Source organism: Helicoverpa zea, chromosome 29 (genome assembly GCF_022581195.2).
Source record: "Helicoverpa zea isolate HzStark_Cry1AcR chromosome 29, ilHelZeax1.1, whole genome shotgun sequence".
Taxonomy (NCBI): Eukaryota; Metazoa; Arthropoda; class Insecta; order Lepidoptera; family Noctuidae; genus Helicoverpa; species Helicoverpa zea.
In genome coordinates, this window is record NC_061480.1 from 4,469,224 (window position 1) to 4,491,937 (window position 22,714).

At 40.9% G+C, this 22,714-nt stretch overlaps 2 protein-coding genes across 4 annotated transcripts; both read left to right on the top strand.

Moving 5' to 3' along the window:
* The first annotated feature begins 820 nt into the window (after positions 1 to 820).
* On the top strand, positions 821 to 19,538 carry LOC124643993 (mediator of RNA polymerase II transcription subunit 28). 3 transcript variants are annotated; one of them, XR_006985994.1, is made up of 6 exons: positions 825 to 976; positions 11,235 to 11,359; positions 15,867 to 16,011; positions 17,153 to 17,254; positions 18,354 to 19,100; positions 19,309 to 19,538. XR_006985994.1 is itself a non-coding variant. In XM_047183145.1 (5 exons), the coding sequence occupies exons 1-5, from the start codon at positions 917 to 919 to the stop codon at positions 18,480 to 18,482; spliced, it is 576 nt and encodes a 191-aa protein (XP_047039101.1). In that variant the 5' UTR covers positions 821 to 916; the 3' UTR covers positions 18,483 to 18,820. The 3 variants fall into 3 exon arrangements, 2 of the variants coding, with proteins under 2 accessions (XP_047039101.1, XP_047039102.1); XM_047183145.1 differs by lacking the exon at positions 19,309 to 19,538 and having other exon boundaries at positions 821 to 976; positions 17,138 to 17,254; positions 18,354 to 18,820; XM_047183146.1 differs by having other exon boundaries at positions 18,354 to 19,538.
* LOC124643992 (probable lysine-specific demethylase 4B) lies at positions 1,254 to 6,775 on the top strand. Its single transcript, XM_047183144.1, has one exon. It carries the CDS (start codon positions 1,502 to 1,504, stop codon positions 4,202 to 4,204), a length of 2,703 nt encoding a protein of 900 aa, XP_047039100.1. The 5' UTR covers positions 1,254 to 1,501; the 3' UTR covers positions 4,205 to 6,775.
* Positions 19,539 to 22,714: the final 3,176 nt, after the last annotated feature.

The following is a 22,714-nucleotide window of genomic DNA, read 5'->3' on the forward strand; positions in this document are numbered from 1 at the left end:
TCGAGTTCCCTCGACTTTCTCTGGTCTCCATCATCAGGTCAGCTCCCAACCTTCACTGTTGCATAGGTTTTGTCAATACAAATAATTTAAGCCCAAACACGAGGTTTACATATTCAGTTGTCGAGTTCCCTCGACTTTCTCTGGTCTCCATCATCAGGTCAGCTCCAAACCTTCACTGTTGCAAAGGTCTTGTCAATACAAATAATTTAAGCCCAAACACGAGGTAGTTTACATATTCAGTTGTCGAGTTCCCTGGACCCTCTCTGGTCTCCATCATCAAGTCAGCTCCAAATCTTCACAGTTGAATAGTGCTTTTAGGCGTACACCTGAGTGTCAAGTTTTTACCCTATATATGCCTACAACTTTCGAAGGTTGCCCTCGATTTCTCAGGGTTTCCATCATCAGATCCTGACCTGATGACTATGGGACCAACTGGCAGCTATTCCGAGTCGAACAAAAAAAGAATCACGTAGATCGGTCTATAAACCTCGGAGTAATCGATGTGTATGTGTAACCTCCTCCTTTTTGGGAAGTCGGTTAAAAATGGAATAATTTTATCAAATTAGTGTATTGTCATCGGTCCTTAATAAATCTACAAAGTTTGAACGAAATCTGGCCGTTTAAAGTGGGTCAAAATCGCGCCCAAAGAAGTCGGTTACAAACATACAAACATACAGGTGAAGCTAATAAAAAGCGTGTAAAAAACATCTGAATTTCGCACCAGCCCTAATTTATTGATCCCTCAGTAGAGAAAGCCTTATTTAGTTAAAGAGAGTGCGAAAGAGATGTCAGACAGCTGTGAATGTAGTAGTGATGTGCGTGATCACGCATTACCTACAAAATAAGGTCCACTCTAAGTTCACTTCTGTCACGGAGGCATATAAACAAACAGTGTTGTGTTAAATGTGCCGGGAAAATGGCGGCCCCGTCAAACGGTAGTGGTAATTTAGTGGAAGAATTCGAAGAATCTTTTCAGGTGAGTCCGATTTACTCATAACAATTCATATTTTCACTATTTTCGGTCAAAAATTGCATTTCATTCATAACCTCCACAAAATAGGTTTATTCACAAATGTCAAAACTACGATGCCGTTTTACCAACCTAGCAAATCTAATCTAATCGTGGCCGGTGTTGCTATTAAGTCGAAGCTCCGTATGGTGAAAAAAATCGTTTCTGGGTAAAACTCGAACAAGTTTCGTGTGTACGTGACCCATATTCGCTTATGAAGCTTCTATCAACTCGCGACTATCGTGAAGGGATTTTGTTGCAAGCGCATCTCGATCAAGTCGGCCATTTTACTGATAATGTTTTCACATCGTTACGAAAGGTTTATCGTGTGTTTATTAATTCAATTAACAAACTGAGGACTGTATAATAATATGTTGTGTCGTGTAATTCATCAATAAAATCCTGTATACTTTGCGAAACATGGTGTAACGTTGTCTCGTGTGATGAAACTTTGTTGATTGATTTTTGGTGTTTGTGATCATAAAAAAGACCATGTCGGTGCCTGGGGATGATGTTGGGGTGTCTTCCAACGGGATGACGATACAAGTGTTCCGCCCAACATGGGAGGAATTCAAGGATTTCAACAAGTACATTCAGTACATGGAATCTAAAGGGGCTCATAAGGCAGGCCTCGCGAAAGTGATTCCTCCGCCGGAGTGGGTCCCTCGCAAGTCGGGCTACGACCTCGAGCAGCTGAACGTGACAATCCCGTCGCCTATATGCCAGGTAGTGACTGGCAAGCAAGGTTTGTTTCAACAAATTAATATCCAGAAAAAAGCTATGACCGTAAAGCAATTCGCTGTGATGGCAAACTCTGCTAAGTACTGCACCCCGCGACACACGAGCTACGAAGATCTAGAGCGGAAATATTGGAAGAATGTCACGTACGTCGCTCCTATTTACGGAGCTGATGTTAATGGTAGCATCACAGACCCTGATGTTAAAGAATGGAATATCAACAGCCTGGGAACTATCCTCGACTTCGTAAACTCAGACTACGGCATAGAAATCGATGGAGTCAACACCGCGTACCTGTACTTCGGTATGTGGAAGACTACCTTTGCTTGGCATACCGAGGACATGGATCTTTATTCTATAAACTATCTCCACTTCGGCGACCCTAAGACATGGTACTCAATCCCGCCCGAACATGGCAAAAGGTTTGAAAGAATAGCTTCAGGATTCTTTCCGACGTCAGCCAAAACATGCCAAGCGTTTTTGAGACACAAAATGACGCTAATATCTCCACAAATACTCAAACAATATTCAGTTCCTGTTAATAAGATTACTCAGGAAGCCGGTGAGATTATGATTACATTCCCATACGGATACCATGCAGGTTTTAACCATGGGTTTAACTGTGCTGAGTCCACTAACTTTGCTGCTCCGAGATGGGTGGAGTACGGGAAGAGAGCTACACAATGTACCTGCAGTAATGATATGGTGAAGATTTCTATGGACACCTTTGTTAAGCGTTTCCAGCCTGACCGTTATGAGCTCTGGTTAAAAGGCCAGGACATAGGGTGCCACCCAGAACAGCCTGAAAAAATGGTACCAGCACCTCATCCATCAGGCCAAGATATTCTATGCAACAAAAACAACACAGAGCTCCCGGAATCATTTATAGAAGCTGAGGAAGAAGGTCTTAGAAAGAAGAAGAGGCATCCGCTTCATTTGAAAAGAGCGATGGCCAGCAAGAGTATATCTGAAGGTGCCATAGCGGTTTCCATCTTAGGCCATGATGTTATGGATGACGATGAAATGACAATGGCAGAAGGTGACTTAGACATGATGACTTCAATGAAAAGACCAATGATGCCGCTACAGCCAGATGAAAACCAACTCGATGCATTAGAAGATATTTGGCTGAAAGGAGATGAGATGGATCCATCTGAAGCGCAGCAACCAGATGTAGGATACATGGATTCAGACAGAGATTCTGACTATGGGGCTCCAAAGAATAAGAAAAGTTCCAAAACTAGGAAAAAGCGAAAGGACAGCATCAAAAAGGAAGGTAAAACAAAGGCATTGAAAGAGAAAGAAGTTAAAGATGAAGATAACAAAGATAGCAAACCTAAGGAAGGCACAGAAGATAAAGAAACTGAGAAAGATAAAGAAGTAGTTGAGAAAAAGAAAGCCACACCACAAAAGAGAGGTAAGAAGACTAAGACCAAGAAACTATCAAATGAAGAAGTCCAGACAATGGCTGCTCTTGTCTCCAACTGGGAATCTCCACCTCATGTGGAAGAGGAGATACCAATCTTCAAAGCGGCACCTGTTACTAATGATCCACTAACTACAGGGCAATCCACTGTTGCAACAACCCCTGAAGAACCAACACAACCAATAACCAAAGTCCCTGCAGTCAAAAAGGAAACAAAGAAACGGAAATCAACAAAAGCAGATGGGGAGAAAGTTGAAAAGCCTAAGAAAGAGAGAGTTAAGAAGGAACCTAAGCCTAAACCTCTTGATGGAGTTGTCAAAGAGAAGAAGCCTAGAAAACCTAGGACTCCTAAGAAGAGTACTTATGAGTACAGTTCACCTGTAGCACCTGTTATGGCAAAACCGTCACAGACGTACCAGCCATCTACAATGACTAAACTGTCCTACAAACTTGCCGATATCCCCATACCCACAACGTCAACATCAACATCCTTCTCAATGCAAAAAACAGACCAAAAATCCACTACGCCACCGAAACCTGTGAAAACATACTCTGCAATACTTTTAGACCCAAGTTTGAGAGTACCAAAAGTTGTACCACCGATAAACAAGAACCCTAGTGCATTTGAAGATGAATTCCACCGGTTTATGAGTAAGAAGAAAGAACCATCACCGCAACAGGTTCCAACTCCTCGAAAAACATCACCGACCATACAGGCGCAGACCGGGAAAGTTGTGGTTGAGAGTATTGAGCAACCACCTCAACATACTCCTCAGCAGAGGGAAGACTGGTCAATGCCTATTGGGCAGTATAATGACTCCATATTCCTTAACACTCCCTTAGATTATAGGACGTACTCGAACAACCAGAGGCATCAGCCCCCACCTATGGAGAGAAGTCAGTGGAGACCGGAGTACTACCAACCTAATCCTATGCACAACAACCCTATGCCTCCCATGTACTCACAAATGACAAATAATTACTACAGAAGCCCGTATCAGTCACCATGGCAATATGGCTACCAGAAATAAACAGTATTTTAAATTTAGATTTTAGGCAATGTCCACGAATTTGTCTCTCGTATGCAATGTTTTGAAATCTGGTTTAAATAATACAAGATATACTATGTTTGCAAAACAATATATAAGTATATATTAATTTACATAACATATGTACAGAAAAGTATATATTAATGAATAAATAGCTATTTGACGGCAGCAATAAATTAAATAGAATTCTAAACACTGCATATAGGGGACTTCACTTAATACTTATATTGGAAGTTCTATTTTGGGGAGAAATAAGTCTATCCTAATATTATCATAAAGAGGAAACGTATTTTCGTTGGTTTATATCCTAAAGTTTAACTTTTACTGTAGCGGTTCCCATGGAACGCGTGTCAAATGCAGTTTGGTAAAATTTTAACATATGTTCGCAATTTATGTTTTGCTGTGTTGATTATTGTATTTGATTAAAACATATATATATTTGCCTCAAAGTAGAACTTCTAATTTAAATACTTCTAGAATAATTTATTTATCTTTTAAAGTAAAAAAAATCATTATAGAGTGAAATACACCGTTCTTGTAAATTTCATTAGCCATTTACTACGACTGATTAAAAGCGGTTTATTTAAGATCATATGAGTTTTTTTAAGTTTGTAAAATATGTCTTAGGGTTTCCTACTTGCGGTAGTCTAATTTACACCCAATGTGAGGTAGGTCAGTAAATGCAAATTCAGGTAAAATTGGTGGGGAAGAAATTCTTGTGTATAAATAAGTAAAATATAAATTAATAAAAAGAAACGTTTGCTAATGAGAGAGAAAGTAATGTTAAAAAAGTATTATTCTAGTCTAAATTGTCTTTTAAATAAAAATGCTTTATAAAAAAATGCTACATTTTTTTATAGTGAGTTGACAACCATTAATGTGTTTTGTGGGAACTGTTTCCAGCAACCAGATAAAAAGTTGCCCACCTATATGTTATTCTTATAAATAAGCTGTATTACTGCCAAGTTCCATCACAATTATTTCAGACGTTTGTGCATAAAGACTTAACAAAAACATGCCTAAATCACCTTCATAAGTGTGCTCGATAGAACTTCTGTTCTTCCATTTACTCATTGAACATTGGGTGTAAAATTAGAATGGATGTAAGCACCTAGTTTTAGCCCGGCGGGTTGTATGTCAAATATGGAAATTCTATCTAGAATGACAGAGGCTGTCTTTTAAATACTTTTGGCGGTCGTTATGGGTAGTCAGAAGCCTGAAACTCTGATAACCAGTCTTAGGGAGTATTGGGTATATTTGGGAAAATGCTAATCAGATGAATGACAGTCCACCAACATCAAGATAGGGATTTTTAAATTTGGTTTTTTAAGCACCAAAATTTTCAAAAAGCTAGTCAAGTGTAATATTTTAAGATTGTCCTGAAATTCAGGCAGTTATTTATCTGGTAATACAGTAAAAATTTTGACATTCAACCTGCTTATTACAGCTTTATTTTAGACTTAATTAATGTAATTATAATGAATAAGAAATTAGTTTTATTTTTTATCCTATCGTAAATATTGAAGTGAAATATTTGTTTTTAACCTGAGCTTTAGCTATCACAATCTGTCTTATCGGAGTTTTATCAATATTGATTCAGAAGTTTTGGATTTTACCTCAATTAATGCTTGAATGTATAGCTAAGTCGATTTTAATTTTGAATTTGAATTTTGTGTGTAGCAAAAATGAGCGCACTTACTGTAAATATGTTTTAGAAATGTTAATCTAGAGGGGTATATTTACACTTAATAGTGTGGTATGTCAATCTGAATCGATAAACTGAAAACTGAAAAAATGTCCCCGTGGTTATTTAAAAAAATATATGGTAATAAGTTTGGTTACTCAAAAGATTGCAATATACGCTTTTGTGAAGCTGTTTTATTTTAAAATTTAATTAATAAATTAATATAATGCTCTGCACATTGTTTTGCGAGCTCAAATAATTGTAGGTATTTAGAGAATCTATTTATTACTAAAACTACTTCTTATAGTTAGCTGCAGGTTTAATCACCTAGCAAGCCCTAGTGTCAGGGTTTTCCCAAATCCGCCTGACGGTCTCTGACGTGGAATTGTAACAACGACTGCTACTGAGTAGCATTTGGGGACGCTGCGCTGAAGATTTAACATTTTCTATGTATGTGCAATGTGTATGATGTACATTTTACACACACAAGTGTAGCTCACCCGCTTTCTTGAGATAAAACATCTGTACCTTCTTAAGGTATTTTTAATTTAATCCAAGGCAACTTTTCTACAATATCTGAGCTCGCAAACACTGTGTTAGGAAACCGTGAGATATTTGTACTGTATATAATGATAGTCATATAAATACTAAAGTATATTTGGACTTGAGGTCACTTTGTCTGCGTTATAAAAAATATGTCCTGCTCTTGTTAGTAAAGAATTGTATTTTGAATTGTAGTTTATCTGGACTGTGCAATGTTTTTCATGTTCAACAAAATGCATATTAATAATGTTTATGTAAAGTACAGTCAAACAAAAATGTGGTCTACCACTGAACTGGTAGGTAACATTCATTTGAACTTCACGAAACAGCAAACTTGATTTCCCTTACCTATTTAGAAAAGTGATAGATAGCTTTCAAACTCAAACTCAAACTCAAATTTTTTTATTTCAAATAGGCCTATTAAAGCTCTTTCGAAACGTCAAAGTTAGGTGCACGGTTCCAAAGAGTTGGTCTCATGGAGAAGAACCGGCAAGAAACTCCATGGACACTCTTTTTAAAAGAAATAAAAATAATTTCAAACATACAGTTTTCTATCTAGTCCTGAGAATGTTATACAATACAAATTGAGCTAAAAATGTACTAATAAATTATACAAAATAATTTTAGTGCAATTTTTACTAGAAAAATAATTTATACAATTCCAAGAAAAGATATGTATACTAGGTAAACAAGTTTTCAAACAGATACTTCAATTAGTGGTCCTTTTGGCTGGTCAGGGCGGCGGCAGTCCCGTGCCCGTGGTCGCCGGGGAAGCCACATGTGCAGAGAAAAAGAAAAAACAATATTAATTTAACGCCAGGCATCACTGTCATTAATGTAATCCTGGATTTTATAATACGCCTTTATAATCAAAATGTTTTTAACTACATTCTTAAACTTTTTATCAGTGAGATCAAGGATACATTTAGGTAGCTTGTTATAAAAACGTACACAATTCCCTAAGAACGACTTATTTGTTTTTGTTAGCCTAAACTTGGGAACCACTAATTTATGTTTGTTACGTGTATTTATCTGGTGAATGTCGCTTTTAACTGTGAAATTATGGAGGTTTTTACGAACAAACATAATATTTTCAAAAATATACAAGGAAGGTAATGTGAGAATATTAATTTCCTTAAAGAATTCTCTTAGAGATTCGCGAGAGCCCATGCCGTAGATCGCTCGGATCGCCCTTTTTTGCAGAACAAAAATTGATTGGACATCAGCCGCTGCCCCCCATAGCAATACCTATGCCATATGACATCACGCAATGGAAATAGGCGAAGTATACAAGCCTGGCCGTAGCTATATCGGTCAGTTGTCTTATTTTTCTGACTGCAAAGGCAGCAGAACCAAGTCGCCCTGATAGGGAGGATATATGGGGACCCCATTGCAATTTACTGTCAATGGTAATGCCCAGAAATACTGTACTGTTAATTAAGTCTAATTTGCTCTTTTCGAGCATTATATTAGTTTCAACCGCGGTGACGTTAGGCAAACAGAACTTAAGACATTTAGTCTTGGAAGCGTTTAATAATAAATTGTTGGCTGCGAACCATTTGGAGAGAATTTCTAGGCTTTCATTAATGTGACTAACATTGGGGTTCTTACGCTTAACTTTAAAAACAAGGGAAGTGTCATCCGCAAACAAAATAACATCCGAAATATCAGACAACACAAATGGAAGGTCATTTATATAAGCTAGGAACAGAAATGGACCCAGTATAGAGCCTTGAGGCACGCCCATTTTTACAACTGTCCCCGAAGATGTTGAGCCGCAGACATCCACTTTTTGCTGTCTGTTGGATAAATAAGACCGGACAAGTTCAAGAGATTTTCCACGAATACCGTAGTGTCTCAGCTTAGAAATGAGTGTATCGTGGTGCACACAATCAAACGCCTTGGAGAGATCACAGAATATACCGACGGCATCCTGCGAACTCTCCCAGGCTTCCAAAATTTGAGTAACTAACCGCGCACTTGCGTCCGTAGTGGACCTACCCTTTGTAAAGCCGAATTGACGGTCGTGCAGTATATCATTTAAGTTGAAATGGTTTAACATCTGATCAAGCATGATCCTTTCGAATATTTTACTTAGAGCCGGGAGAATAGAAATGGGTCTGTAGTTTGACGGATTTTTCTTACAACCTGACTTAAATATTGGAATGACCTTACTATGTTTCATCAAATCAGTAAAGGTGCCTTCATCTATACATGAGTTAAAGATTTGACTGAGTATTGGTGCAATATTGTCAATCACGGAGCTCAGGGCTTTAACAGAGATGCCCCATAAATCTTCCGTTTTTTTTAAATTTAGGTTTTTGAAAGCTTTTTTTACTGTATTAAAAGTTATGTGTTGGAATCCGAAATCCGGTACTTCTTTAGTAAAATTTTGTTTTAGTAATGACTCTGCAAGTGTAGAGGACGAGTTAAGTGATTTAGTAACCTCTACTGGTACATTAGAAAAAAAATTGTCAAACGCGTTAGCAACCTGCACATTATCCGACACAGTTGTGTCATTAATCGTTAACGATAGTTCAGTATCCCGGACTTTAATTTGACCCGTTTCCGCATTTATTATTTTCCAAACGGTTTTTATTTTATTCTCCGATTTAGTTATTCTGTTACTGATTGATTTAGACTTTGCAAGAATACATACACTTTTGAATTTCACTTTTGACTTTCTTGGACGACTGTAATATAGGACTTTTCTTGCCATCTGACGTAAAAATCGCTTGTAAATATAACTTGATATCTTACTTATTTATATTATAAATGTGAAAGTTTGTGAGAATGTATGGATGTATGTTTGTTATTCAATCACGCAAAAACGGCCGGACCGATTTGATTTAAATTCGGTATGTAGATAGGTGATACCCTGGATTAACACATAGGCTACTTTTTATCAACACACCACGCGGGCGAAGCCGCTGGCGGAAGCTAGTATTTCATAACTAGGATTGTTTTATTAACATGACTTTTTCGTTAAACGGAATGTTTTACTAGTAAGAATTATATGAACCATATCTATATGATAATGCTATCACATGTAAAACAGAATCAAAATTTAGTTAATTATTATTATTTACTGCGTCATTAAAGTTATTTTTTAAATCCCTTGAGCAGGACATAGTTTTTTGAGTGACTGTTAACCTCAAGTCTACCTGTTCACAGTAGAATTGTAATGATAGCGTATAAATTAAAATGCTGTTTCAAAAATGAAGTTCTTTCAATAAAAATAATGATGAGCACTTCGGCATTTTATTTACAATCCTTTTTGCTTATAATAGGTTGAAAACAAGATTTTATAGACTCCTATAACTTAATTTGGCCTGCTTATCGAGTGACCTGCAGGTTTAATCACCTAACAAGCCCTAGTGTCAGTTTTCTCAAATTCGATTGACGGCCTCTGACGTGGAATTGTAACAACGACTGCTACTGAGTAGCATTCGGGGACGCCGGCGACACGTGCCCTCCCAGGCACGGGGGTGAAACACCGACAACTTCCAGACTCCGGCTGCTTTGTGAATGTTTCTAAAACCCACAGAGCCATATCGGGCCGTCCGTAGCTAGAAGAAGAGAACATACAATATTCTGAAACGATAATCGTAAAATTTTGATTGAAAGAAAGCCTTGCTTTTATACAGGGTTACTGGAAAGTAGACCGCATCCTTTCAGTAGGTGATAGTATAGGTCAATACGGACAAATTTGATCATGGCATACACTGGACAAAAGTTAACCCGTTTCAAGATCAGTCGTATAAATTTTCATTATTAGTCAAAAGTCTCGTTTCTGTGGATTTTTGTGTGTTTTTGGATAGAATATGAATCACTTCATAATAACAAACCATAAAACTGTACAAATCACAGAGGAAATTATAGCGAACAGCAATTACTTTTTAGTAGCTATTTTCTCAAAAATATTACTCTTCATTCTTTTGTGCAGAATACTTAAAAACATCTACATTTATCTAGCTATCCAAAAAGGCACAAAATACACAAAAAAAACGAGACTTTTAACTAATAATAAAAATTTATACGTGTACCTAGACGACTTGTTAAGAAAAGATCTTGAAATTCGATTATCTTCAAACGGGTTAACTTTTGCCCAGTGTATCCCATGGTCAAATTTGTCCGTATTGACCTATACTATCACCTCCTGAAAGGATGCGGTCTACTTACCAGTAACCCTGTATAAAGTGGACTACATGTTATTCTGATGTGTCAGTCATTTACACAAACATTCCCATTTACAATAATTTAATCCCATCCCATTCCCATTAATTTTTCCCAGCTGTTAAAAATACAGAAAATATTTTGACATAATGAATATCTATACTAATATTATAAAGAGGAAAACTTTGTTTGTTTGTTTGGTTGTAATGGATAAACTCAAAAACTACTGGACCGATTTTAAATATTCTTTCACCATTAGAAAGCTATATTATCTGCGAGTAACATAGGCTATATTTTATCCCGGTGCGGGCAGTAGCTCCCACGGGACGCGGGTGAAACCGCGGGAAAACGGCTAGTTTTGAATATAAAGAGGAAAACTTTGTGTGTAATGGGTAATCTCGAAAACTACTGGACCGATTAAAAAAAACTTGCACCATTAGAAAGCTGCACTCTTCCCGAGTAACATAGGCTATATTTTATCCCTTTACGGGCAGTAGTTCACACGGGACGCTCGTAAACCGCCGGAAAACGGCTAGTTCTATAGGAAAAGTCCAAGGTATTTCATCAGACGTCAAATCAGAAGTCAGATCATCATCCAGGGTTTTGCAGGCATGTCTGAACGTGCTGACGAAGCAGGAAGCATCTCCTTGCGTGGAGAAGGAGGAGGTGAAAGTCGAAGTCGAAAGGTTCATCGACCTCGCCAGGCAGATGGAGGCTTTCTTCTTACAAAAGAGGTTTGTTAATCTGTCTTTTAGTTTATGGTTAAAGAGAGGGGATTAGTGTTTATGGAAATATGTAATTAAAATTATCCATGTAGGTAGGTATATTAATCTGTCTAGTACTAATAAATATGAAATAGAGGATTTTATTGTTGGTTCGTACCCGAAACTACTGAACGGATTTGTTAAATTCTTATACCGTTGGGAAACTAGACTATTCTCGAGTAACATAGGCTATATTTTATCCCGGTACTGGCAGTAGCGCCACGTGGCGCAGATGAAACCGCGGGAAATAGGTAGCTGGTCGTTTATAGGGTGACTTTTAATTTCTTCATGATTCTATGTATGTAGTAGGTAAGACCTAGGAAATAATAGATAATATCTTCCGTAAATAAATAATTATAATCTTGAAATAATGTCAAAATCAAAATTAAAACTCATTTATTCAAACTTGGCTGCAAAACAGCACTTTTCGAACGTCAAAAAAAAAAATTTACATAAGACAGCCCCCAAAACGCCCACCCTTCACCACTGCCTATGTGTTTTTGCTGGGAAGAAGAAGTGGCGCAATAAACTCCCCAGCAAAATCGCCGTAATGAACCTAGTTAAGATAAGATAAAATTGGCTATCATTACACACGGCACGTAGTCAAATCTTTATCTTATTTGTACGGGGCCTAATCTGTTTTGAAAATAAAAGATAGCAGTCTAAAGTAAACAATATAAATTCCATCAAATTAGTTGTCAACGTCCTAAAATTAGCGGAAGTGAATAGATTTAGGTATCCTAAAATCATTTTTTTAAGAACTTAAAAAAGTAAACTAAGCCTGACAAATGGGTACAGCATCAAAATCAGTTCCGCCAAACGCTAGTAAACGCGCACAAGGCACATGCATACATACAGGTCAAACTAAAATCTTCCTTTTTAAGTCGGTAAAATAATTTTGACATGGGCTCCGAGCTTGCTTAATCCACTATTGCTCAAAGTTGTATAATAAAAAGCAGCCATACATTTTAGAATATTATATACTTTTTCTTTACTAATAAAAATATCCTAAAACTTGGGAGCAGCACAAACATGTTTTGGCGCAACCTCTGGTCGACGCCCGTCTATCACGAGGAGGGTGACTGGACACGTGATGTTGAGCGAGAGTGTGAAAAAATACCAGAAATGGAAGAGGTTAATATTACCTCCTCCGACGTAGCCTATGCAGTCCGTCCGATGCAGAATTGGAAATCACCAGGGCCGGACGGACTGCACAATTTCTGGTTAAAGTGGCTGCAAAGTTCGCACCCCTGTTTAGCATCACAGTTTCAGTCATCCTTAGAAGCCGGGTCGCTCCCACAGTTTCTAACAACAGGGATTACCCACTCCTTTACCTGCTCCATAAATCAGGTAGTACTGCGGAACCCAAAAATTATAGACCGATCACTTGTTTACCGACGGTCTATAAACTTCTTACATCTATTTTTAACCGACTTCCCAAAAAGGAGGAGGTTATCAATTCGGCCGGTATGTTTTTTTTTTTTTTTTTTTTTTTCTATGTATGTACATCGATTACTCCGAGGTTTATAGACCGATTTACGTGATTCTTTTTTTGTTCGACTCGGAATAGCTGCCAGTTGGTCCCATAGTCATCAGGTCAGGATCTGATGATGGAAACCCTGAGAAATCGAGGGCAACCTTCGAAAGTTGTAGGCATACATAGGGTAAAAACTTGATACTCAGGTGTACGCCTAAAAGCACTATTCAACAGTGAAGATTTGGAGCTGATCTGATGATGGAAACCAGAGAGGGTCGAGGGAACTCGACAACTGAATATGTAAACTACCTCGTGTTTGGGCTTAAATTATTTGTATTGACAAGACCTTTGCAACAGTGAAGGTTTGAAGCTGACCTGATGATGGAGACCAGAGAAAGTCGAGGGAACTCGACAACTGAATATGTAAAATACCTCGTATTTGGACTTATATTCTTTATATTGATGAGAACTTCCCACTTGTATGGATAGTGACAACTATACGTATCACTGAAAAGCTTTAAATAAAAAACTTTTTTACAAAAAAATTAAACCGACTTCCCAAAACACTAAAAAGCAAAAAAAAAACTATTTTTAGGTGCATCGGCCTAGAAGTCGGTGGCAAAATTAACTTACTAACATCCATTAGACACCGAATTCTAGGCCGATGCACCTAAAAATAGTTTTTTTTTTGCTTTTTAGTGTTTTGGGAAGTCGGTTTTGAGATTAAAAATAAATCAACATATTGAAAAATATTCAATTATGTCAACTTCTCAAAATGGATGTAAGAAGGGGTCCCGTGCTACTAAGGAGCTGCTCCTCACTGATATGGTCATCAGCCAGCAGGTTCGGCGATCCCGAAAGAATTTGTCGACATGTTGGATAGACTATAAGAAGGCCTACGACTCGGTCCCCCATACATGGCTTAAGAGGGTGTTGGAGTTGTATAAAATAAACTCAACTCTACGCGCCTTTCTTGCGTCATGTATGGAGCAATGGAGAACGGTTCTTCACTATCCAGGATGTCGAGAAATTGAAGGGACCGGCGATCCTATTAAGATCGAGCGGGGAATTTTCCAGGGTGACAGTTTGAGTCCACTTTGGTTTTGCCTGGCCTTGAACCCTCTGAGCACATTGCTAGAGGGCTCGGGGTTGGGCTATCCTTTGCGGAGAGGGGGTCAGGTTATATCCCATTTGCTTTAAATGGACGATCTGAAACTGTTTGCCACCACAGAATTGCAGCTGATGAAGCTACTGAAGGTCACTGAAACTTTCAGTAGTTGCATCAGGATGGGATTTGGTGTGGACAAATGTGCAGTCATGCATGTAAAGCGAGGGGGAATTGTGGAATCTGAGGGAGTACAACTCTCAGATTCTATAAACCTGAGATCACTCTCCGCAAACGATTCATATAAATACCTGGGTATGGCGGAGGGGTTAGGCATCAATGTGGCTGTCATGAAACAGTCATTACGGGAGCGTTTCTTTGGCCGCCTGAATAAGGTTCTAAAAAGTTCCTTATCGGGAGGCAACAAGGTTCGCGCCTTTAATGGTTGGGTCATGCCAGTCCTGATGTACTCTTTCGGCATACTCAAATGGACTCAAACTGAATTGGACGCCCTGGATAGGAGAGGCCGCACACTGCTGACCGCAGAACGAATGCATCACCCACGATCGTCAGTGATGAGACTACATCCCACGGAAATGTGGAGGACGAGGCTTTTTAAATGCAAAGACGCTCCACAACCATGAGGTGTGCAGCCTCAGAGAATATTTTCTCAAAAGCGACGTGGGTATGCACCGTGATATGGTGGCAGTGGACAGAGGACTCACCCCGCTGTCGTTGGCAAATGAGAACTGGCGCAAACCTGTCGTACTAACTACCCACGATCGCAAGGAGGTATGGCAGAGCAAACAGCTACACGGACGCTTCTTCGGGGCTCTTCATGGCCCCGATGTAGACTTCAAAGCGTCCGTATCTTGGCTACGCTTCGGTGACTTGTTTGGAGAAACCGAAGGGTTTGTATGTGCAATTATGGACGAAGTTATCCTTACGAATAACTACCGGAGATATATCGTGAAAGACGGGACGGTTGACATATGTCGGGCATGTCACCATCCGGGTGAGTCTATCAGACATATTATATCTGGTTGTTCTCGTTTGGCTAATGGTGAATATTTGCACAGACATAACCAAGTGGCCAAGATCATCCACCAGCAGCTTGCTCTGCAATACAACCTTGTAGACCTTGAGGTACCGTACTACAAGTATGCGCCCGACCCAGTTCTCGAAAAGGACCATATCACGTTGTACTGGGATCGATCTATCATCACTGACAGGACTATTGTAGCCCATAAGCCTGATATTGTGGTGATAGATCGATTAGCGCGCCGCGCGATGATAATCGATGTCGCCGTTCCGCATGACGAGAACCTTGTGAAAGCTGAGAAAGAGAAACAAATAAAGTATCTCGACTTAGCGCACGAGGTTGTCGCCATGTGGAGTGTCGACACGGCTGTTATTGTGCCGATTGTCGTTACGGCCAATGGTTTAATAGCCAAGAGCCTCGACGAACACCTCAGGAGGCTCTCGTTGGGCGGCTGGATCAAGGGACTGATTCAGAAGGCAGTACTCCTTGATACGGCACGTATTGTGAGGAGGTTTCTGTCTCTGGGACCCTAACCACCGGTACCTTGGACCCTGTGCCCGATATCGGTGGCAACCTATTTTTTATATTTTTAAATGTTTTTTATTTTTATATTTAATATTTAAAAATGTAATAAATATGTGCAAGAATAAATAATAATAAAAAATATCCTAAAGAGGACTCATTTTTTTGTTTGTTTATACCCCGAAACTACTGAACCGAATAGAAAAATTCTTCTCTGATAGTAAGTAACCTACACTCTCCCCGAGTAACAGGCTATATTATAGACGTGGGTGAAAGAGGGCGGGTGGGTGGCAAACTAGCCGTTTGTATAATACAATTTTTAAACTTCTAGATTCCTGTTATCCGCAATGAGGCCGGAGTTACTAGTGAAAGAAGATAACAATGAACTGAAATGTGAACTCCAAAGAAAGGAGGAGTTACTCAGAAGACATTACGACAAGATCAGCCAGTGGCAGAACTTGTTAGCTGACTTACAGGTTAGTCTGATATGTAACGAAAGCGGGTGAGCCATACTTGTGTGTGTTAGGGTCCGTTCAGACAGACCGGCTCGGAGAGCAGAGCAAATTCTTAACACGTTGAAAATTGAGTACTTAGTATTTGTAGTAAGGTTTATTTTTGCATGCGCACTGCTTTTGTCATTAAGAATGCTCGAATGCGCTCGGTGTGAAATAATAAGAGGAGCCGACCGGCTCCGATCGTGTATTTTTTCTTGACGTTTGGCTCCGATTGCATGCTCTTTAATGCTCGCGCAGCCGATTGGCTCCGGTCTGTGTGAAAAGAAAAATGCACGCCGATGCTCTCCGACCCGGTCTGTTTGAACGGACCCTTAGACTGCGTCTACACGGTGCATGTAGCTGGAGCAAGTTAACATGCGCCGCGTGACAAGAGCACGCGGGTGGGTATCCTGCTTTGATACATGCACGAGTCGCTGGACCCGCACGTTTTTAAAATGCATGTAACCTGCGCATGTGTCTCAACATGCTCAAACTACTTGCACCGTGTAGATGACCCTTTAATGGACGCCAGCAACCTTGAATTTTTAAAATTTTACCTAACGAATATTAAGCCTTCCACTATTGTGATAAGGTTAAAAATGTTATTCATGCCATTGAGTTTGTATGACTCGGCGACATGACCACTACTGAGCTCGAGGGAGCTTACGCGTTGGTACATTTTTAAAGTCTGAAATTTCCAATCCACCTGTCTCATAATACGTGGTGATTTATCCTTTGTATGAGAGAGAAGAGGCCTGTGCCCAGCAATGCGAGAGTAAAAACCTGAAAAAAATAACTGCACACATACCGACTGTAATAAAAATGTGTTCCTTGTATGTCATTGAACATCTTTGGTAGTCAGAAGCCAGTAAGTTTGACAACCAGTCTTACCCAATGGTATTGGGTTGCCCGGGTAACTGGGTTGAGGAGGTCAGATAGGGCAGTCGCTCCTTGTAAAACACTGGTACTTAGCTACATCCGGTTAGACTGGAAGCCGACCCCGACATATTCAGGCAGATGATGTCTGTAGAAATTGGCTAAAAAAGGATTTATATTAGGTACATATTATAAGTGTGTATTTTTGATTCCTCTTGTTCTCTGACCGTAGAACATTTCTGCGCAGGGCCACACGGTGTACAACAAGTGCCAGCAACAGACTGCTCAGGCGCCGCCCGCTGTGCAACAGGCGCCTGCGCCCCAACATGTGGTGCAGCAGAGCGTGCAGGTATGTTGCGTTGGCTGTTACATGTTATTAACCCCTTACTGATTAAGCGAGCAGCCTCGCGAGGCAAATCCTCGGTCAGTCAAGAGGTGCCTCGCCCGAGGCAAAGGCACGCGCTGCCTCGCTCGAGCGTGCCGCGGCCCGAGCCGAGCGTTGTCGGTTTTTGTCGATGCTTAAAGGCGCCTCAGGACATTTGCCGCGCTCACTCAAGACGGTAATGCCTTAAGTTTGAGCCGATGCTGCCTCGCGACGCCGCTCGCTTATTCAGTACGCGGCTATTTATTTAGATAATAATTTTAGTGAACTTTATCAATCCCTAGTCAATCAAGTAGTTGTTTCAGTTTGTATGTAGTAACACTAATATTTTGGCACAGCTCTGCTCAAGATTACCTGTTTACTATGTAACTAATGATATTATGATTGAGTTACCATGTGGGACAGTTTGTCAATATTTACTTCACTTAAATCATACATTGTCTGTTCACACGATCTATAGCGACGTCTTATTCGCGAAGCTTTTTCTTTATTTAAGGAAACGTTAATAGTGTAAGTTGGCTTCGCGCAAGATATATCTCTTCTAGTTTTCAGTATTAATAGTTAGACACTCCCTCCCCAGAGGGTCAATTAAATTGTGCAATATTACGATATTGGATATTGTGCTAACAACTCAACGACAGCAATTTTAATTAGTACAATATTTTCATTGTCTGGAACTGCCTTACAGCGGTAACAGGAAGATAACAATTATCTTACTATCAGGGTTATAAAATAAAGCCTTTTGACAGAGGACAGGGTAGTTTTAGTAATAAGGTCCCGTTTACTCTTTGTACGAAACCCTTAGGGCGTTACCACACCAATCGATCGATAGACGAGCGATGCCATCGATAGACACTGGTCCACGTTGATCGATTGGTGTGGTAACTTTAATTGAGCGACGGTCGATGGCATCGGTCGACGGATACCGGCTGACTAACCAATCGATCGATTACCGGTTGACCTCGAACAATCCATTCTTCCGTCGATGGATGGCATCGATCGCCGATCGCTCGATTGGTGAGGTAACACCCTACAAGACAAATGATGATAACCTAACATTCTCCAGGCACAACAAATGGCAGCAGCCGCGGCAGCACAACAAGCCGCGTTGCAACAACAGGCAGCGTTGCAGCAACAGCAGGTACCTCGCCCCCCGCACCCGCCCGCGTATCCCGCGAACGTGCAGCGACGGTAGTCTGACTCGAAGTGAAACTCGATCTGATCTGAACGCATACCTGTCAGATTCGACCACGGCGAATCAATCGAATAAGCATGATGACTGAGAAAAATAATTAGTCCGCCTTTTAGATAACCCTGAAATGAAGGACACATAATATCTATTATTTGTTTTCTCTCAAAAACAGGATATAGGTAATACGATAAAATGTTTGTGTTACGTCACTTCTAAGTACAAATTTTACACAGACGTGACGTCACACCCCAGCGGGGCCCAGCAGGGCCAAGGCCTGCCGGGGCTGCGGGTTGTTCGAAAGAGATACCGCGGCCCTGGTACACAAAAGGCCTATGACGGAACACGACGGTTTTTAGTCAGTAAGAGTCTGACACTCCCTCACCGCTGCTAACCCACAGCGGGAGGGGTCATTTGATGATTTTTGACGTCGTTAAAAAAAAAAAAGACGTGACGTCACAAGTACTCTCAATGTTTGTCACTTTAGGTATATCTTAATAAATATTTAATGTTTTGCGAAAAATGCCGATCCAAAATGCGGACTAATTAGGATTACTATTTTTTTTACCCTGTCATTATGCCTATCCTGTCAAATGTAATGTAACCTTTGCCGCCGCAGTCGTGGTCGAGTCTGAGGCCTCGGCCTCGAATTTTGCGGGCAGCGGGGCGGCAGCGGCGGCGGCGCGGGAGCGGCAGGATCTTACGCGTATAATCAAATGGACCGGCCCTCGAATACAGCGGCGCGGGCGCGGGCAACGAGCGGTGCACTCCAGTCAAGCGGTGACCGCCCGCGCCGCCGCCGCTGCCGCCCCGCTGCCCGCAAAATTCCGAGGCCGAGGCCTGACAGCTGTGCTTTCACCATTAAAGTATTTGTGCTGGTGATTTTTTTAAGTCACTGTCAGTCAAGTGATAGGTGATTTCAAAACAGACAAGTTTTGAGCAAATGTAAATTGTATTATTAAGTAATTCTAAAAGTAGGTATTTAAGCAGTTTTTTTCTTTTGTTTAGTAGATAGATGCAACTTTGATTTTCTTTAAAATATATTTTGATTTTTTAATATTATTTTTTTGTTTTATTTATTTTTTTACCTTCCCACACTGCTTTAGAATTGTACATGGCAACACTTTTAAGGTATGTAGTGTTTTATTATTATTTTTTGCTTTCGCATTCTCAAAACAGCATGGCAAGATATTTTTATTTTGTTATTTATAAAAAAAACCCTCACATAAAAAATATAATATGAAAATATATTTCTGCTTATATTTTTACAAAAAAAAAATGTTATTATTTATTTCTGTTTACTTAAAATTTAGACAAATATATTTTATTTTGTCACAAGCTTACTCTAGTTACCACTTTTACAATTTTGTTGGTCCTATAACACATTTAATTTCTATTAGATGCAGAACAGTTTGGCTCAAGGTATGTTCCTGGCTGGAGGCCGGGGTGCCTACGCCGGGACACCACTGCAGGGGCCCCTGGCCTATCTGGAGAAGACTGCTACTAATATAGGTAAGCTTTATTTATTTCATCATCTTTGATGTACGTATATTGCTGTATTATATTATTGTGTTTTATAAGATAGTTGACAACGAGTCAAATTCGACGAATCAAGGACTGGTGCCACCGATAACGCCTGACGAAGTCCAGTTGGCTCTTCGCCGCATGAAAAATCGGAAAGCTGTCGGAACCGATGGAGTCCCCATCGAAGTATGGAAAGCTATGGGGCCTCGTGGGGTGGGCATCCTAACTAACCTATTTAACCGCGTATGGGACACCGGCCGGATCCCGAACCAATGGAGACGGAGTATCATCACTCCAGTCTTTAAGGGCAAGGGGTCTGTGCAGGAGTGTGGAAACTATCGCGGTATAAAGGTCATGTCCCACACCATGAAGCTCTTTGAGCGGATCGTCGACTCTCGGCTCCGGCAGGAGTGCATTGTTTCGGATTGTCAGTATGGCTTCCGCCCTGGTCATGGAACCATGGACCCTGTTTTCGCCCTAAGGATCGTGATGGAGAAATACAGGGCGAAGAACACACCTCTGCATTTCCTTTTTCTGGACATGCAGAAGGCCTTCGACTGTGTTCCTCGCATGATGATCCCGTGGGCGCTGCGGTCCAAAGGGGTGCCAGAAGTCTATGTTGACATTATCCGAGACATGTACCGGGATTCCGATTCAGTGGTTCGGACCGCTGTTGGTGACACTACACCCTTCCCTGTTACCGTTGGAGTACACCAGGGCTCCGTCCTTAGTCCGTTTCTGTTCAGCGTGATACTGGACTCATTGTCCGAAAGCATCCGAGATGCGCATGAGCAGCCCCCGTGGTTGCTCATGTATGCTGACGACATCGCGCTGGCAGACGCGGACAAGGGACGGTTGGTGCAGCGTGTTAACATGTGGAAGGAGTCACTCGAGAACGGCGGTTTGCAGCTGAATGTGGGGAAGACTGAGTACGTGGCCTGCAACTCGACAGATCCCACCTCCGTCTGCATAGACGGTAATATGGTTGAGCAGACGGACCAGGTCAGGTACTTGGGATCTGTCCTTCACGCGTCTGGTGGCATCGATTGCGACGTCAGGGCACGAATTTCGGCGGCATGGGCCAAGTGGCGTGAGGTGTCTGGTGTCATTTGTGACCCTAAAATGCCGGTCAAGCTGAAGGGATAGGTCTATAAATCCATCATTAGGTCTGTCCTTTTGTATGGCAGTGAAGCGTGGCCTGTGCTTGAGCGGCACAAGCAGGAGCTGCGGGTCACGGAGATGAAAATGCTGCGCTGGATGTGTGGAGTTACGCGGAAAGACCGCGTTAGGAACTCGCGCATCCGCGGCAGCCTTCATGTCCGTGACATTGCAGACAAACTGCAAGAGTGTCGCTTACGCTGGTACGGACACGTTTTACGGAAACCGGCCACTTACGTGGGGAACAAATGTCTAGCCATGGCGCCTCCGCCCGGCCGGGGCAGACTGGGTAGACCCAGGAAATGCTGGCTTGACGTCGTAAGGGATGACATGCGTGCCAATGGACTAACCACCAGGGATGCCGAAGACCGAACGAAGTGGAGGAGAAGAAGCAGGAAAGCGGACCTCGGGCCCGGAAGGGCAACCGGGACAACGCTAGGATGATGATGATGACAACGAGTCAAATTCAACACTTTTATTGAATTGTCAAAAACTTTATATGCTTTCTTTCTATTATTTGTATATGGGAATAACAGAACAGATAATTCATATCAAACTCTATATTTATGAAAATGAATATGTACCTATCTTAAATGAGATTGACCATTTTACAATGTTTTGCCAAATAAATATGGTAAAGTATGTATTTGTTCGCGAACATTTCTAGTAAAAATGTTACTGTTTCCTTAGATGCGTTGTCCACAATGTACAGTCAACTTCAGGTCAGTGGTAACAGTTTTATAGGAAAATCGTACTTATTACTATTGAGTTAAGGTGCATGACAGTTACCACTGATGTGCAGTCTACCGTACTTACATTTGTGTAGTTCAGAAATAAAGCCTATACATTTTTTTTTATCTATACTAGTACAGTAAAGTAAAGGCCTATTCAGACCTGAGCGGTATTCGCTAGCTCTGCGGCAGAGAAAACCCTGTGGGTATGCGGTAATATTACTGTTCAGACCTAAGCGGTATTCGCTACCACCTGCGGCAGAGAAAACCCAGTGGGTATGCGATAATATTACTGTTCATGTTCGGGATGCATGCCGCTGCTCCCGCGCGGTATGTACTTCTACCCACAACGGCAGTGAATATCGCTCAGGTCGCTCTAGCCGCGGTACTTGATACTAAATACCTGAGCGAAACCCGCGCGGTATGTACCTCTACCCACAGCGGCAGCGAATATCGCTCAGGTTTGAAGAGGCCTTAAAGAGGAAACATTTTTTGTTTATACCCTAAAGTCTCTGAAACTACTGGTCAGATGTGAAGTAGGTATTCTTTCACTGAAGAGAAGCTACACTATCCCCAAATAACTAAAATAGGATGTATATTCTACGGGATGAAGTTCCCTTGGGACGCAGGTGAAAGCGCGAGAATCGAGCATTCCAGCTGGCTTATTCCCATCGGGTCATGAGAGTGAAGGAATAGCTCGTGCACTATAATTATATGTCCTGCGCAGCGGGCTGATCTCCTTGCATGAGAACAGCCGCCGTGGACGCCATTATTATTATATTTCTAGGGAATCGTTTAAAAATAATAATGTTATTATAGATATGG

Bases quoted from the DNA above. Each gene is read 5' to 3' on its own strand.
- LOC124643992 (XM_047183144.1), top strand. From the start codon at position 1,502: ATGTCGGTGCCTGGGGATGATGTTGGGGTGTCTTCCAACGGGATGACG.
- LOC124643993 (XM_047183145.1), top strand. From the start codon at position 917: ATGGCGGCCCCGTCAAACGGTAGTGGTAATTTAGTGGAAGAATTCGAA. The intron at 16,012-17,137 runs GTTAGTCTGATA...CTCTGACCGTAG, and splicing joins ACTTGTTAGCTGACTTACAG to AACATTTCTGCGCAGGGCCA. The intron at 17,255-18,353 runs GTATGTTGCGTT...AACATTCTCCAG, and splicing joins TGGTGCAGCAGAGCGTGCAG to GCACAACAAATGGCAGCAGC.